Source organism: Phoxinus phoxinus (genome assembly GCF_949152265.1).
Source record: "Phoxinus phoxinus genome assembly, chromosome: 9".
NCBI classification, from domain to species: Eukaryota; Metazoa; Chordata; class Actinopteri; order Cypriniformes; family Leuciscidae; genus Phoxinus; species Phoxinus phoxinus.
Window position 1 is genome coordinate 21,075,177 of NC_136884.1, and position 16,541 is coordinate 21,091,717.

At 40.6% G+C, this 16,541-nt stretch overlaps 2 protein-coding genes and 1 long non-coding RNA gene across 4 annotated transcripts; all 3 read right to left on the reverse strand.

Annotated features, from left to right (window-relative positions):
- Positions 1–681: 681 nt before the first annotated feature.
- LOC307003812 (uncharacterized protein) lies at positions 682–5,154 on the reverse strand. The gene is made up of 13 exons (XM_079622629.1): positions 4,452–5,154; positions 4,247–4,347; positions 4,048–4,167; positions 3,916–3,963; positions 3,735–3,818; positions 3,586–3,651; positions 2,982–3,070; positions 2,405–2,462; positions 2,101–2,151; positions 1,978–2,022; positions 1,656–1,720; positions 1,483–1,560; positions 682–1,404 (listed from the first exon to the last, which is right to left on the reverse strand). The coding sequence occupies exons 1-13, from the start codon at positions 5,092–5,094 to the stop codon at positions 945–947; spliced, it is 1,908 nt and encodes a 635-aa protein (XP_079478755.1). The 5' UTR covers positions 5,095–5,154; the 3' UTR covers positions 682–944.
- Positions 5,117–7,703, reverse strand: LOC307004496 (uncharacterized protein; the record flags this gene model as incomplete). Its single annotated transcript, XM_079623816.1, has 8 exons — positions 5,117–5,134; positions 5,167–5,204; positions 5,296–5,437; positions 5,546–5,739; positions 5,878–5,982; positions 6,071–6,275; positions 6,541–6,680; positions 6,770–7,703. The coding sequence occupies 8 exons, from the start codon at positions 7,701–7,703 to the stop codon at positions 5,117–5,119; spliced, it is 1,776 nt and encodes a 591-aa protein (XP_079479942.1).
- Positions 7,704–8,095: 392 nt separating this feature from the next.
- Positions 8,096–10,306, reverse strand: LOC307004489. Of its 2 annotated transcripts, XR_013799056.1 has the most exons (4): positions 10,259–10,305; positions 9,393–9,419; positions 8,571–8,736; positions 8,096–8,419 (listed from the first exon to the last, which is right to left on the reverse strand). It is a non-coding gene; the product is annotated as an uncharacterized lncRNA (long non-coding RNA). The 2 variants fall into 2 exon arrangements; XR_013799055.1 differs by lacking the exon at positions 9,393–9,419 and having other exon boundaries at positions 10,259–10,306.
- Between the last annotated feature and the right edge of the window lie 6,235 nt (positions 10,307–16,541).

The following is a 16,541-nucleotide window of genomic DNA, read 5'->3' on the forward strand; positions in this document are numbered from 1 at the left end:
ATCCGACTGCGGCCACAAATGGGTGTTCTCGTGCTGGTGGGGGTTCCCGTTTTCGCAGACTGAAACGCCCCCCCTTTCTTGCTGACTGTCAACATCCGGCCTCCTCTTCTTCGCCTCTTTTGCTGAACTGCTAACTGTCAACATCCGGGTTAATATAACAACATTCGCTAGTTAATTTTTCTCAAAAAGAAGTCTGTAACGTTACGGTTAGCATAAAACTAACGTTAGCAAGCTAAGCCATCTACAGAACGTTAACGTTAGTCCAATTACATCTTAATAAAATTACATTTACGTGTAGGACAAGTTATCTCAGTCCTATCTTTAAGCATAGGAAGACGTCAGCTAGCATCGAACTAGATGACTAAGCCAGCTTTCGAGCGGCTTGATTAAGTTTAATTTACTGATATTACAACACAATTTTAGGGAGGCTCCATGGTAGCTAAATATAATGAGAATGTTGTGGTTGTGCAGTACGTTCATTATATTCTACGAGTTGAGGACACAGATCTCTCTATGGCCCTGCCCTAGATATAAGTTTGTTGCTTCAAATAAAGGAACCCTTTGAGATCCAGTCCGAAAACAATACAGTCGTCTTAATGTCTGAATTGAGTAATGAATAGATTAAATTAACACTTGGGACATTGTGCTGTTGCAGTCCAGTTAGCAGATGCACTTAATGAAGGCTCAAACAGTAGGCTATTTGACCCCAAGGATTCACTTACTTTTCCAACAGGCACTTTTGATGTTTTCAATAAAGACACAAAATACAGTAATTTCTCTTGAACAATTTACTTTTGAACATTGTAGTACATACAGTATAAAACAAACAGATTTATTGGCATGCAAAAATGAAAGGGATTACAAAATAAAACATGTCACAAATAAAATAAATGAGTAATAAAAGTGTTGACGTTGTTCTAACCACACAGACTCAGAGAACAACACTATGGTAGGCAGACATCTTCAATCAGATACCTGCCATAAGCCATGTGCCTCAGCCCCAGGCGTGCGCTCGGCCAATTCCTTCTTTTGGAAAAGCCTTTGAGGCGTAGTGCAAGGCCGCTGCCACGGCCTGCAGTCTTATAAATTTTTCTAACAGTTATATGCATCAGACTGTCTTTCTTAAGTTTGAGGTCCCTTGCCAAACTATCATTAATATAAACGGAGGGGTGGAATGGCTTTGCGAGTTCCTGGAAAGTTTTCGAAACTCTGTTGAACACGCCAAGCATAGCCATGTCCATACTCAGTGTCTCTTCAATAATACGCTGAAGGACTACAGGTGGTAAGAATGGACTGTCCTCTGTTGTAATGGGTGTGCCTGATGGACAGCTTCGAGATTGGAAGGTGTGGCTGAGATGGGGAGATGGAGAAGGTGAGATGGGTGTGTCAGCTAGTCCTGCAGGGCTAGAGAAAGAAAAGAGAGATCAGTATATTGGCTACCAATATAAGTAAATAGCAATATATGAACACAGTATATAATACCTTTCACTGCTTGGAGATTGTAAGGTGTGGCTGAGATGGGGAGAGGGTGAGATGGGTCTGCCAGCTAGTCCTGCAGGGCTAGAGCGAGAGAGAGAGATATCAGTGTATTGGCTTCCATCTTCATGAGCACCAAATATAATTAAATGGCAAAATATGGACGCAGTATGTAACACCTTTCTAATGTAAAGGTCTCCAGCAGCTGCCCACACCACCACCTCCTGATAGAGAGCATGTCCACCTGAAAATAAAGTTATGCTTTAAATGTCTTCATAGCCTGATACAAATCCATGTTACAGTACTATTTACTCATTGATGGGATCTATGGCAGTGTACATTTTTACAGATGTTGCCATCTCCTTCAGCAAGTACAGTACCTACAGACAAAGTTAAGTGTAAGGCCTATTGGTGCATGTTAACTGTAGCCTCCAGATAGGACAAAATGATTAAAAGCCTTATTTCACACTACAAATCTGATTGAGATTTGAACGAACTCACCTCACTGAAATCATATGGCTTTTGGAGGGTAGAATACATTGCATACTGAAATAAACATACAAATGTGTTAGTTGTTCTGCAAACTAGTAATCAGTTATCACTTCTGAAATTATTGCATCTCACCATCAGCATAAACACACCACAGCTGTTGCTCTGATGCTGGGGAGATGCGCCCTGTGGTGGTAAAAGGGGTGTGTGATTTATTATCAATGATTCTTATTATATGATGCCTACTGATATCCACACTCATTTTGTAGCCTTAAATCATACAAAAAGTGCAACACAATGTGCTTTGAACTTGCATTTAGCAGCAACTAGGGTCCATCAGCGTCACTTTATAAAATCATAATAAATAAAAATCAAGACACCTGCCTATGTACGCTACTTTACTAAATGCAATGAATCGTGCTCCAGCCACACATTTTACCTCATCAGCCAAGTAAAATGACTTCCATGGTCCATTGGACACCGCATGAGCCAGGTTACTGAAAAGGTTTGGAAGACGAGTTAATTGCAATTCATGACTTTCAAATTTAACATTGAACCCCTTTAGGAATTGCTGAATCTCTACCATGACTACACATACCCACCTTGAGCCCTAAGAGCATGGTTTAAAAATGGGGTTGAACTACACCTTCCCATGCTAAAAAGTGACCTGGGAGTAGCAGCAATTCCTAGTAGGGACTTAGAACGTATGGAACATATGAACCAAAACCATAAATGCAGAACTAAACAAAAAGGAAGTATAGTCCAAAACAGAACTACCATACTTCCAAAAAACATGATCATATCTAAGTTTTTGGGTTCTCAAAGCAGTATTTGGGTGGTCTAAATAAAAAAACAATTAAAGTAAAGATGCAGATGAGGTTTCTAGTGAACCAATGAAGAACTACTTTGGGGTGTAAACATGGAAATTGCTTTGAATAGAAAAATATAGTTACTGCTGCAAGACCCAGAGTTAGATATGAACATAGGGAACCAGTATTCAGCTTTCTATGAAAAACCTGAAGATTTCTAGGTAGCGGCCATCTCCAAAGCCACTAGGGTGTCTTGAATCAAAATACTGCATAATCCTCTGTCTTGGTTTGAGAACCTGTTAAGAGTTTTATTTCATGGAATGGCAAGATAAGGGTTGGTTAAAGACCCAAATCTTACGTCAAACAAAACAGTTATAGTAAATAGTGCATTTACATATATGTATGTACCGTATATGTATATGTGTATGCATGCATGTGTATATATATATATATATTAAATGAATATAATTTTATACAAAGTGCTTTACAAGTGATTGCTCTCATTCATCCATTCTTTGAGGCTGAAACAAAATATCATTCAAATTTATGTTCAGCATGGCCAAAAACATTAATTTCATTGGGAGGTGGGAGTGTATGGTAAGAGTCAACACACAATCCAAAATAGGGGGCATAGAGAAGTTGGAATTGATCCAGAAAAGGTTGGGTTAGATTCTTAGACCTGAAATCGTTATGCATATCAAAAATGTTGTTATGTACTGCATGAAATGTACCAACAAAGCATGAATGATGATTCAATAATAACAGCACAGTATTTCAGATAAAAAAGCCACTTCAAAGTGAGTTTACTCACACACAATGTCCAGTGCCCAGGCTGCCAGGCAGGGAGAAGCACCACGTCTTTGGATGCAAAGTCACACTGAGGAAAATAAAAAGAGTTCAAAGAGGAACTTGAACGTGAGGTTAAAGCTGAGGTACAAGTTCTGTTACATTACTACTCACAATCATTTTAGCAATGGGAGAAGCCTCATATGGAGGAAGCCAGGTGACCACCACATAGGCATCCACAGTCACGGTTGCAATGCCCTTTATTTGAAAACAGACGCATAACACACTTTGTGTAGGCAACAAAAGTATACAGTCAGGAAACTTGAATGCACAGATTATGTTAAATGTAACTTACATGTGCAATTGCAGTCTTGACGATAATGTTGAAACAACAATTTGCAATCTAAAAAAAACAATGATTAATTAGTAAGACAATTAATCATCTCACACCATAGGAAATACAGTTAAACACTTGGATCAGATTTACCGTTGCTTCAACATCTCGCTCTAGGCCCAGAGTCCAAAAGTCAGACCTTGTGAGGATCGAGTTGTTGGCTTGAACAATTTCCTCCTTAGGGTCACCCTTACTATCCAGCACATAGTCCAGCTATGGGGAAATATACAGAACATTATGAATGGATGTATATTTAAAATGTCTAATTCACAAAAACTAATCTCAAACTTACTAATTCACAGAGTCTTGCGTTTGGTTCTTGTTTCCAATCAGCAACTGTAAAGTTGGGATTAGCACGGTCAACAGCTGAGGAGAGCGACTGTAACCTTGAACCTAATTCAAAATAAAGAGATGAGACAAAAATGAGAGGAAATGTGTTATTGAATAAATATACACAATCACTAATACAATGCATAAAATATAGAAGATTTCCTTACGTTTAGAGGGTGGTGAAAGATCTGGGTCTGAGCTGAACCCCGTTTCTGCTGGCTGAGAGGAGGCGGCAACAACTGGGTCGGGGCTAAGTCCTGTTGGCTGAGAGGCACAGAATTCTGCCTGACCATGCTCATTGAGACACAGCTGAATTTCAGGAGTCACAAGCTTCTTTAATTCCTCCTTGATCTTCTTGTTCTTCCGCTGATTGTAATTGTGAATAACATTACGCATCATGAAAACATGAGCAGATGGCGAGAGCATGTTCATGTAATAATTGTTTTTTTTCATGGTTGAGAAGAGTTGTTCTGCAACCTGGCTGTTAATTCTCCCTGCCAGTTCAGGTACCATCTTTATCCTCCGGAGGATATCTTTCGGGTCTTTAGTGTTTCCCTCATGGAATCTGTCGTAGAGACAATAGTGGTCTGCTGACCCAGTCAATGGATGGCCACCCGGGTCCGGCACAGTTTTCTTAGTGTTAAGCCATGGTAAATTGACCATACCACCATTAGATGCGTACTGCAAGTTTTCATGGCTGGGGTCCAACAGCCTACCCTCATGAGGGCTGAAAGGCATCGTCTCGGGCTCTCTAAGGTTAGCATGCACTGCCAGACCTCTTGCAAAATCATATATGCATATGTTGGGCATGTGTTTCCAAGATAACAATAAATCAGTGAAGTCCCTTGGACTTTCTGCCCTAATGTTAAATTTCAGTGAGACAACCTGCCCACAGGGGCACATAACAACAGCCCAGCCACCTGAGGAGAACAAGTGTTCAAGGAAGTCAAACTAAATTACCAGCAGTAGCCCAATGAGAAAAGACATTGTTGGGACATTTTTTTTACTTACCAGATGCTCCCCAAACCTTTTGGAAAACTTTATCAAATTTGCTTCGGGTTTTCATTTCTTCTCTCAGCCTTAGAACTAATTCCATTTTGGAACCTTGGGAATCAATTCCGCACTCCCTGCAGAGCTTTCGGATGGCATGGACCTGTAATAGATTACCAAAATAAAGGTGTACACTGTAAACACATTTATACTAGCTATATTGATTATATAGAATAAACAACAACAACAAAAAACACATAGACCTGTTTACCTTCAAATTGGACACTTCATCCAATAGCCTGTCCTCTGTTATGTCAGTCTCTGTCTGTTCTTTTGGGTGCCTTGTTGTGTGGACCTTTTCATGCTCCGTATTGAGCACCTTGTTGGATTTGCGGGTGTGAGGTCCAATCCACGGGGCCCAGTGGTGGTACGTAGGTTTAACGGCAAAAGGATTTTGTTTATCACCTGAAAGAAAAACAGTCTGCATTGATGGCTAGAAATTAACTTTGTAATTCTTAAAGTGGAGTGAGAAAGACAAGGGGAAAAAAGGTAACAAAGGAATTATATATCTCTGGGAAACATTATATTTAAAAAGTCACTTACTTGGAACAAAACCACGTGCAATCCTCTCTAAACATAGAGAGTCCCAGAACTCATCAATGTCCACCTCCCCATCAAATCCATCTGGTGGATCCTCTAGTTCACTGACTAAAATAAAAAGAAATATCAATATACTGTAGTTAGACCACCTGGAGGGGTGGAGGGGTTCACCATACAAATAAAACCTGTATTGTACCTGCCAAGCTGAAGACACAGCTCTTGTGGAGATCCATGACCACCACAGGAGGGTGATGTCCACAGCGGACACAGGAGAAGTTATAATCATGGTCTGTTAATGCTTCAAAATGTAGGTATCCATGTATTAGGCTATTTTTGTTTGGGTACTGCTGTCCCGACGTCAGCTCCCATGTCTCGATGGCTCGACCCAGAGCTGTGTGAGTCTGGAATAAAACATCAATAATAAATTAGAAAATGTACTTCCATAAAAGTGTGCAACTGGGAAAGTTCCAATTATGTATTTAATGGCCTAATGTCATGACTGTCAGCTAAGAAGTCTCATCCTGCACCTTAGTTCTAATTACTTAATTAATGGCCTACTGTGCATAAAGATATGGAATATGAGATTTACGCATTTAACATACAGTATGGTCACATCATATTCATAAATCACAAAAATCACACGTATTGAATTTTTGAACATTTGACCTGGAGGCAGTTCCGAAGATACAGGCAAAAATGGAGGGTTAGAATGACTTTGTCATTAAAGTTATGTAAGCCATCCTCCCATTCCTGGTATCGCACCATCATTCCACATCTACTGCATTTTTTCCCATAAGTTGTCACACCTGAAATGAGATCATTGGAGCATTTAGTGGTATATACAACTTGGAAAAGGAAGAATAAATGTCAATTTTAGTTTAAACATGATACAGACCCTCGATGATTCCCTTGACAGTAATGATTTTTGCTGATTTGCTGATGATCAGGGGTTCACCAAGGGGAAGATCACCAGGACACTCAGGACAAACACACTCTTTGGGCATCAGATGTTTAGGCACTTCTGTCTCACTTGTCAACCCATACACCTTTGCTGGCAAGTCTGCAGGAAGCCTTTTCTTGTTGTGAATGTACCTAACAATTCTCCCCAAATCCTGATCTCGAGGGGGATACTGAAAATCACTTGAGGTGACAGTTTCCACCTTGTCTTCAGAGCCCTGACTATCTTGAGTATCCTCGCTCTCATCTCCCGTGAAGAGCTCCTTTCTTGTCTGGAAAAAGTGCCATTTTGCAATGGCCTTGTGGACACAGGCCTGTTTGGCTTTAACACAATGGCAATGCCACGTGTTATTTGCTGTGTCAAACATGACCATCACTCTGCCAAACTTGTTATAGTAAGACAGATTTGCCTCATAAATGGAAACATATCTTCTTGAGGAAGAGCTTCCCACCTCAACATCAACACTGAAGGGGATCCCTTCAGCGTTTGCCGCCGTTTTTTTCAGAAGACATGCCCTCTTCCGCTCCTCGCTGAACCACCTGCTACTGACAATGTCCCTCAGAACATCCTCCCTTAGTTCAATCTGAGGGCTGAGGGGTGGTGGGCAGTATTGCAGGGACTGCAGATGGGCACAATCAAAGGATATAAACCCACTCCTATGCATCACCTCAGTGTTGCGCACACAGGCATCCTGCTCACAACGAATTTGATGGCTTGGCCCCGATGTCCGCTTCTGTACATGGATGAGTGCGCTATTGCTGCTGAAGGACTTTACAACAGCAAATATTCCCCTTTCAATCTCTATTGGCTGACATGCCAGATGACGGTCGGCTGTAATGTCCTCCTTGACAGTTGAGTGGCGTCGTCTCATATGCTGCTTTACATTTTTTTTATTTAGCACTAATTCACACTTTGTGCACTTAACCTTTCTGACCCTCGAACGTAAGCCAACAGTTTTTTTTGGTTGATGAAGCTCTACCATAGCCTCCACAGGGTGTAGCCGGGCTTCTACCATGGCCTCCATAGGGTTTAGTGGGCCTTCTAAGGCTTGAGGTGAAAAAGAGTGCAGTGGGCCTTCTGCTGGCTGAGGGTGGGGTTGGCCTTCTGCTGGCTGAGGGTGGGGTTGGCCTTCTGCTGGCTGAGGGTGGGGTTGGCCTTCTGCTGGCTGAGGGTGGGGTTGGCCTTCTGCTGGCTGAGGGTGGGGTTGGCCTTCTGCTGGCTGAGGGTGGGGTTGGCCTTCTGCTGGCTGAGGGTGGGGTTGGCCTTCTGCTGGCTGAGGGTGGGGTTGGCCTTCTGCTGGCTGAGGGTGGGGTTGGCCTTCTGCTGGCTGAGGGTGGGGTTGGCCTTCTGCTGGCTGAGGGTGGGGTTGGCCTTCTGCTGGCTGAGGGTGGGGTTGGCCTTCTGCTGGCTGAGGGTGGGGTTGGCCTTCTGCTGGCTGAGGGTGGGGTTGGCCTTCTGCTGGCTGACGGTGGCATGTGCTGAGGTGTCTAAGCAGTTGTTTTTTTCTTTGAAACATTAGAATACAAGCACAGCAGTGGTAGTGGGACTCCTTTCTGCAGCCCCATTTGCAGGTATACATCACAACCTCTGAAAGGAAGGTAAAAAACAAAGCAGGCTTTAATAACTGGTCCAAACACAAGTGCCTTCTTGACCACGGCTAGTGTCCTCAACTTATTCATATCAACACAAAGGTTATTAATCTAAACCAATGAATCAGCCAAAGAATCCTTAAACATACCTCCATGCTGTACCACTGTTTTCAGATGGGACTGTAAATGTGTTTCCACTTTTGAGTAGTCACCCTTATAAAGTGGGCAAAAGGGGCAGTGGAGAAATTGGCATCCTTGCTCAAAACATCTTGTGGGCTGGGGCTTGTGACCGCTCGGCAAAATTGACAGATGTAGCTATAGATAAGAGATATATGGAGCACATTAACCAAGCTCAACTTACTTTTCGCCCCCTCCTAGCACTAGCTACTACCTGCTGCGTTGAATCCAAGGAATCTTCAGGTGAGAAAGCTAAAACTCTGTTAAAAAACTAACTACGTGAAAAACGAAGTTAGTAAACAATGTGTGTTTATAAATTCTGTACCTGTAAAAGACTGTTACACAAAGTTACCTACCTCCACCAAAATTCTCCCAAAACAAAGCAATGCGCCCACCAATGTTATCTGTCACCATAAAGAATCAGCGTGGACGCTACATCATGCCTCTTTGCGAACACGTTAACAATATTAAATTCAAACCTGATAATATATTTCATATATTGAAATAAATGTAATAAAATTTCACTTAAATGGCAATTATTAATTGTCATTTAAGGGAAATTACTAACTTATATACAAGCTTGATAAAAATGATAATTCTAGAAAATAAATTCTGATGGCACTTAAAGGCTTTTGCATCTGAATATATATATATATATTCTGTTACTAAAACCAATATCCAGATCAAATATATTCTAGAATCCAGTAACACACACCCTTTGAAGTTGAGATGAAAAACTATGATTTTTAAATACATTTATTATCAGGTTGATTACAAATGAGAAAAATACCTACGTGAAAATCTTTTAGGTCCATGCAACTCTATATTCAGAAAAAAAAAGTTTTTACACAAATGTATTTGCACATCTGAATCAGCATTGTTTTTGCATCACTTTTGACAGTTAAACAAAGCAGTTATTTAATTATTTTAACAATATAACACCATTTGAATTTTGGGATCGAAAATAAATGGTGTTTAGTCGGGTGAGATTGAGATTTTTCCTTTTCGTTTTTTACTTTGTAGACGATCCCTATCTGCTGTTTTACATTACAAAATGTATAGGTTGCGATACAGTAAAGGCGATTAAAACAAACACTGTGTTATCGTCTACATTTTAAAACAGTTCGAACACAACCTGTTTTTCATTCTTATGCCAAATCGTACTGATGTATTTAAGTGTTTCGGAGCTGAATCTCTGACAAATGTCAAACTTCCAACGTCAAACCAAATTCTGTAGAAGACTATTTTAGACAAATTTACTAAGTTACCACCAAAACGAGGCAACGCGCCCACCAAAGTTATCTGTATCCATATCGAAGCAGCTTGGCCGCTAACAGTTACTTCTTACCTCTTACCATCTAGCTAACACGTTAACATCCAACTTAACAATGTAACGTTATGTTAACTTAGTCTTCGCTACAAACTCTAGCTTCTAGCAACAAACATTCTTATACATTGCTTTCTTCTGGCTAGTAGCTATGGCTAAAATGAGATAGCATGACATTAGCGGCTACCGAACCATGCTTGCCGCGATTATTAATATCGGATTCGGATACATAACGTTACCATACAAGATTAAGAAGACACGACAGCTATATCAGTGATATAAAAGAGAATACTTCCCAGTCAATGTTGTAGAAATAAACAATAGCCTACTTACTGACATAATCTCTCATCGCATGACCGCTTGACAAACGTTACTTCTTCTCCGGCGAAACTTACGAGGTAAAATTGCAAATATGGAAGGGGAAATGACATCATACCCAGTGTGCCTTGCGAAACGCTTCCCGATTGGTCGATGAAACGCTACCAGGAACGCCCAAAGGGCATTCTTGTGTCATTACGGGAACGCCCAAGCTGCAGCTGGACCCTCCTCAAAAAATAGGCCCACAACATTAAAGATCCAGCAGTATATTGCAGATCCAGCAGCTGGTCGGTTCAATCAATTCTAGGCATGTTGTTGATGAGAGGAATGATGGCGTTCCCTTTCCAACATTGCCATATTTTTCTATATGCGCTTTCAAAAAGGAATCAAACTCGCTGATAACTTCCAGCACACCCATAAAGTTCCTATTATCCATTTGCCCAAAAACTTCACTGTGTCCCCTAAACGGTAGTCCTCGCTCTGCTAAAAACTTCACTACCGCAATCACCCTCTTTAAAACCTCGGCCCAATATTGTCAAATTGTCTTTTTAGTTCTGAATTTATCCACCCACCATCAGCACAGCGAGTAACATACACGAGCATTGCCTTTCTGTGGCTCTCTGATCCTTCATGTTCAGCTAGGCACACAGCTGCCTTTTTCCAGTCACTATAGCCTGATGTCAGTGCAGACCGCATGTCACTGTCCCCACATAATTTACATGCAAAACAAAACAGTGCCTTTTGAGGGGGAATAAAGCAGCAATTCTCTTGGCTGAGTTTTACCATTTGCCAGTTTTCTTTTAAACAGGGTTTTGGAAAAGTACTCTGTCAACTTTCAGGTCCCATTTTAATCCAATATGGCCTCATGTCTTCACCAAACAGTTTCTGAGTCCCATTGACTTCCATAGTAGGAAAAAAATATACTATGGAAGTCAATGAGACCCAGAGACTGTCTTGTTACTGACATTCTTCTAAATATCGTCCTTTGTGTTCAGCAGAGGAAAGAAATTCATACAGGTTTGAAACAACATGAGGGTGAGTATATGATGACAGAATTTTCATTTTAAAGTGAACTATTCCTTTAAGCTGGACTGTGACACTATTTTCTTCTGAAACAAACTTTGTTGCACTATTTTCCTGTTATCTCTGTAAAGTTGCTTTGAAACAATCTACAGTATATTGTAAAAAGCACTATATAAATAAATGTGACGACTTGACTCACACACCATGGCTCAGTATCCATTTAAGTTAGCACACCCCCTCAAGAGCTACATTAAGAAAATTACTAACAACAGTATTTAGACACACACACACACACTCATTACAATTACAGAAAGTCACAGGTGTAGAAACTTACCGTGTAAGTTTGCCATGTAAACATTCAAGGGTATGTAAACTTTGATCAGGGCCATTTTGGTGTTTTCAGTTATCATGATTAAAAACGGAGCCAAACAACTATTTGATAAACGGCTTTGTGTGACCAATATCCCAAAAAGTATTTTGTATGATCAGTTATATTTTACAAATAAATGGCAGTATTTAACAACATCTGCCGTTGTATGCAAGCTTTTCAGCACAATTGTATATGAAACTGGAATATTGATGAAGTCTCCCTTGGGATTGTTACTGCTAACCTCGTAAAACTTATGCAGTAGAATTGCACGCACTGGTTGTGACTTGATTCCAGTCTTCTGTCCTCTCCCACACCAATTTAGTTTGGTGGCAAATTCAGGAGTAAACACTTTCCTGCAGACTCGCCACACTGTTTTTTAATGTGGTTTCCTCCAGTTATGGACAGCTTTGCAATCTGTAATAAAATACAGAAGAAAATGTTACTACAGACAATCAAAATTGCCTATTTTCTGTCACGTCTTGTTAGTTTGATCAACACTCCTGCTTGGATTTGTGCAGGCCAACAAACAACTGACTCAACTAATCAACTCCCCATTTTGATGTTGCTTACCCACTGTATATACACCTCAAAGTATTAGAGGACATACCATGTGTTTCTTAAAATCGGCATCTTTCCAAAGCCTTTCGTCAAATTGATTTAGGTCTTCCAATATGGAAATTGGAAGTACGTTTTGGTAGTCAGGGCTTTCTTATTTTAAAGCCCTGTTTTGAGTGAGGGACTGGACAATTTTTGTCAAATGGTCCAGCTTGAGGTAAAGTTCCCCTAGCTGTTCTTGGACAATCCTTTCAACTGCTGTTAGAAATACAGCAACAATTCCATTATTAAACTTATCCTAAAAAGAGCAGTTTACCGACATCAAGAGAAAGATGTGACCAAACGTAGCAGTGCAGTTAGTTGGCATGCGTTGATGGGTAAGGCAATATCTTGGTTCTAGGTCACATTTGTCACATGTCACATTTAGGTCAGGAAACATTCAGTGGACCATGAAAAGGTAAAATTTTCGTATGAATACGTTTAGCTGTGTTTATCACTGGCAAAGCATTGCAAGCTATATAACTAAGTCTGTTTCATGCAGTAGACCTAGATATTGTGAAACTTGAACTCGAACTTGTAACCTCAAACACTGAAGGTGGCCATGCTAATAATTATGCCACAGCCACTTAGGATATCTGCTGTTCGCTGCCATGTCTCTTAGAGTCTCTTATAATTGTCCATCCTTTCATTTGTGTCTGTATTTGTAATAGAGTTATCACAGTAGCAGACATACATGCAGTGGCCAAGTGAGGACCTTGTAAAATACCCGTCCCCAGCAGTTTTAAACCATGCTGCACACCCATGTCTATGTCCCTAGTACTTTTCATACCAAACTGATGCCTGTAATGCCTTTAAGTTTGACACAATGCAGCCAGGCAGATACCATTCTCCAAACTCATCCATGACATGGTCAACAAATACCATGTATGTTAATTTCACCATGTTTCTTTTAGGAAGCGTCAACAAAACAGATCCCACAGACCCCAATGAGGTAATAGGATTAAATAGCTTACGTTCAGGAAAGCCCAGCCCTTCATCGGGCAATGGAGTTGGATGCCGTTCCTCCACTTGCTGTTGGAGGACACTGGTCTGGGCTGTGAAATGAAAACATTACAAAAAGATAAAGCTAGCATGTTTGTCACCACAAGTCTAGCGATGTTGAGTCTTAGATGTGACTTTGATGTGATTTATTTTGACACACAGATCAAAATAAACTTACCAGCTCTGATGGCATCTGTGGTCTTTGGTCTTATGACCACTGGTAAGGGAGGAGGGGCTGTTAAGTTTCTTGTAGGGGGTCGGTTAAGTCTTTTTGTTTTTTTGCAAGGTTGTATTTATGGTAAAGTTACCAGAAGGTCATCTTCCTCTGATGATGTTGATGAGGGTAATGGTGACCTGAGACGTTTTGGTCTATGTAAATGAACCATTATGAGACGTTTTGGTTTTCATGCATAATGCTATGCAATACAAGCAAAGGTGACAATATTTCCCTCAGGCATAAAGACATGACACAGTTCCATTACATTTTGTGTGATACAGTTAAAACTCAGACTAAAATGAGGATTATTTCATATTCAACAAAGAAATATGTGCTTACTTCCTTCGTTGTTGTACAGGTGTAACGTCTTGTTCTCTGTCTGATGTTATGACCTTTCCCATTTTTGTCTTATTTTGTCAATTGAATCTGTAAGCAAGATTTAGCCTGGTAACTATTCAACTATAACATAAACTAGGTATAACTTAATGTAGTGATAGTATTTGACAATATCAGAACAAAGCAACACCAGATGGTGTAGTACTCAATTGCATACTTCTACATCGAAAACTACCTGATTCGTAGAGCACACGTGCAGCAAACTGTTTCCAGCCCTTTGATGGATTGGGTGCAAGTATTTTTGGAACACCTCTCAAAATCTGGAACTTGTCACTATACGGGGGCCACCAAGCAAGGCCATCTGAAAACCGCTCCTATGCTACCGGGCCAGTTTTGCTTTCCTTCTCAAATAGTACTATTAGGTACATATTCACCTAATACAAAAAAAAAAAAAAAACTAATTGTGTTGTTTGTGTCAGAAGAATGAGACTTATTTTTAGTACTCACTGAGCTTGTGCTCAAACTTTAATGTCCGAACCAAAATCATCACATCAAGAACCCCGTTCCTCTACCACTGTCTCTAACAGTCCTTTTTTACCCGCTAGCCCCCTCTGCAGGTCTCATTAAGTATCACACTGTTTATTCATTGCATATCAACACATCCCCCTTTCTTTGAAACTTAGAACAAAAAACATACCTTAACATATGTAAATAACACCTGAATTGTACAAGATTCACATTTTCTCTTATATATATATATATAACTATAACTATAACTTATATATATATAAAGAACAAAAAACATACCTTAACATATGTAAATAACACCTGAATTGTACAAGATTCACATTTTCTCTTATATATATATATATAACTATAACTATAACTTATATATATATAAAAAACAAAAAACAAGATGAAAACATCACATGTCCAGTATTTATTCACAGATCGAGTCTGACTGGTCTTCTGACTTGACGCTCAGATCTCCTTAAGACAGGTGACTCTGTGTGACCATCACTTGTGTCCACATGCACACATCCATCTGATTTCAGCTCTGGCACTGACTCTGCATGTGACACGAAAGCACTATCATCTTTATCTTCTGTTTCTCTGAAAGTCTCTTTGGTTCTGAGAAGGTTACGACGGTTCCTTCTGAGCACGTGACCCTCCTCAGTCCTTACTTCATAGGATCTCGGTCCGACCTCCTGGAGAACAGTAGCTTTTTGACTCCATGCATCCTGGTCTTGAATACGCACTACATCATCTTTGGCAAGTGGTCTGAGTGTTTTGGTTGACTTGTCATAACGCTGTTTTTGTTTCCATTTTGTATTTTCAAATTTTGTCTGTATCTCAGCCTTCTCCTTGATGTCTTTATAGGCAGGTAGGGTCGTGCGCAACCTGCGATTCATCAACAGTTCTGCTGGGGATAAACCACATTCAAGCGGGGCCGTTCTGTAGCTTAGTAAAGCTAAATAAGGATCCGACTTGCTGTCTGTGGCTTTTTTGAGTAGCTGTTTGATGATATGCACACGCTTTTCAGCTTTGCCATTTGCTTGTGCATGATGTGGACTTGAAGTGACATGGTGAAATCCATATTGCCTTGCAAACTGTTGCCATTCCTTGCTGTTATAACAAGGACCATTGTCACTCACTACAGTCTCTGGTATCCCATGCCGGGCAAATATGGACTTGACATGAGTAATGACACTGTTGGATGTTGCACTTGTGAGAAGAGCAATTTCAGGAAAATTTGAATAGTAGTCTATCACTAGCAGATAGTCCTTACCATTACAGTGAAACAAATCTGTTCCAACTTTCTCCCAAGGAGCAGTGGGGAGATCTTGAACCATCATAGGCTCCCTTGTCTGTTTGCTCTGGTACTTGTTACAGGTTTCGCATTTTCCTATCATGTTCTCAATTTCTTTGTTGATCCCCGGCCAATACACGGCGTTCCTGGCTCTCCTTTTACATTTCTCAATGCCAAGATGCCCCTCGTGTAGCCTACGAAGTATCTCTGGCCTCTGGCTGTGTGGAATGACAATTCTACAGTCTCTCAATAACAGTCCATTTGCCACACTTAGCTCTGATCTTATATGATAGTACTTCGGACAGGACCCCTTGGGCCAGCCACTGTGAATGTTTTCCATCACTGTATGTAGCTCTTTGTCTTTGATTGTTTCGTCACTAATCTCTTTTGCTTTATTGTGAGATACAGGTAGAGACTCAACGATCATGTTGACATGATTTTCAATGTCATTTTCAGTGGAGCAAGCAGCAGTACTCAATTCTGGCGCTCGTGATAGCGCATCTGCCAGCACTAAGTGCTTGCCTGGTGTGTAAACAAGCTCAAAATCATATCGTTGTAGTTTCATGATGAGCCGCTGAATCCTCGGTGACATCTCATTGAGATTCTTTTTTATGATTGCCACAAGGGGGCGATGATCTGTCTCAACTGTGAAAGTAGGAAGCCCATAGACATAGCAATGAAAGATCTGTAATCCATAAGCTAGTCCAAGACATTCTTTCTCAATTTGAGCGTATCTTGTTTCAGTCTTCGTCATGGATCTAGAAGCGTAAGCAACTGGCTTCCAACTATCTCCTTCTGCCTGCAACAAGACAGCTCCCAGTCCGTCCTTCGACGCATCAGTTGAAATCTTCTGTCTCTTGTTGGGATCGTAATACGCCAGCACGGGTGCATTTGTCAGTGCTATCTTTAGAACATTCCATTCTCTCTCATTTCTCGATGTCCACTT

Excerpts from the sequence above, each read along its gene's own strand:
- LOC307003812 (XM_079622629.1), bottom strand. The coding sequence starts at position 5,094 with ATGCCCAACATATGCATATATGATTTTGCAAGAGGTCTGGCAGTGCAT. Across the intron at positions 3,071-3,585 it reads CTGGGCACTGGACATTGTGT|GTTCTCAAACCAAGACAGAG; the intron begins GTGAGTAAACTC and ends AACTCTTAACAG. Across the intron at positions 2,152-2,404 it reads CATTTTACTTGGCTGATGAG|GGCGCATCTCCCCAGCATCA; the intron begins GTAAAATGTGTG and ends TTACCACCACAG.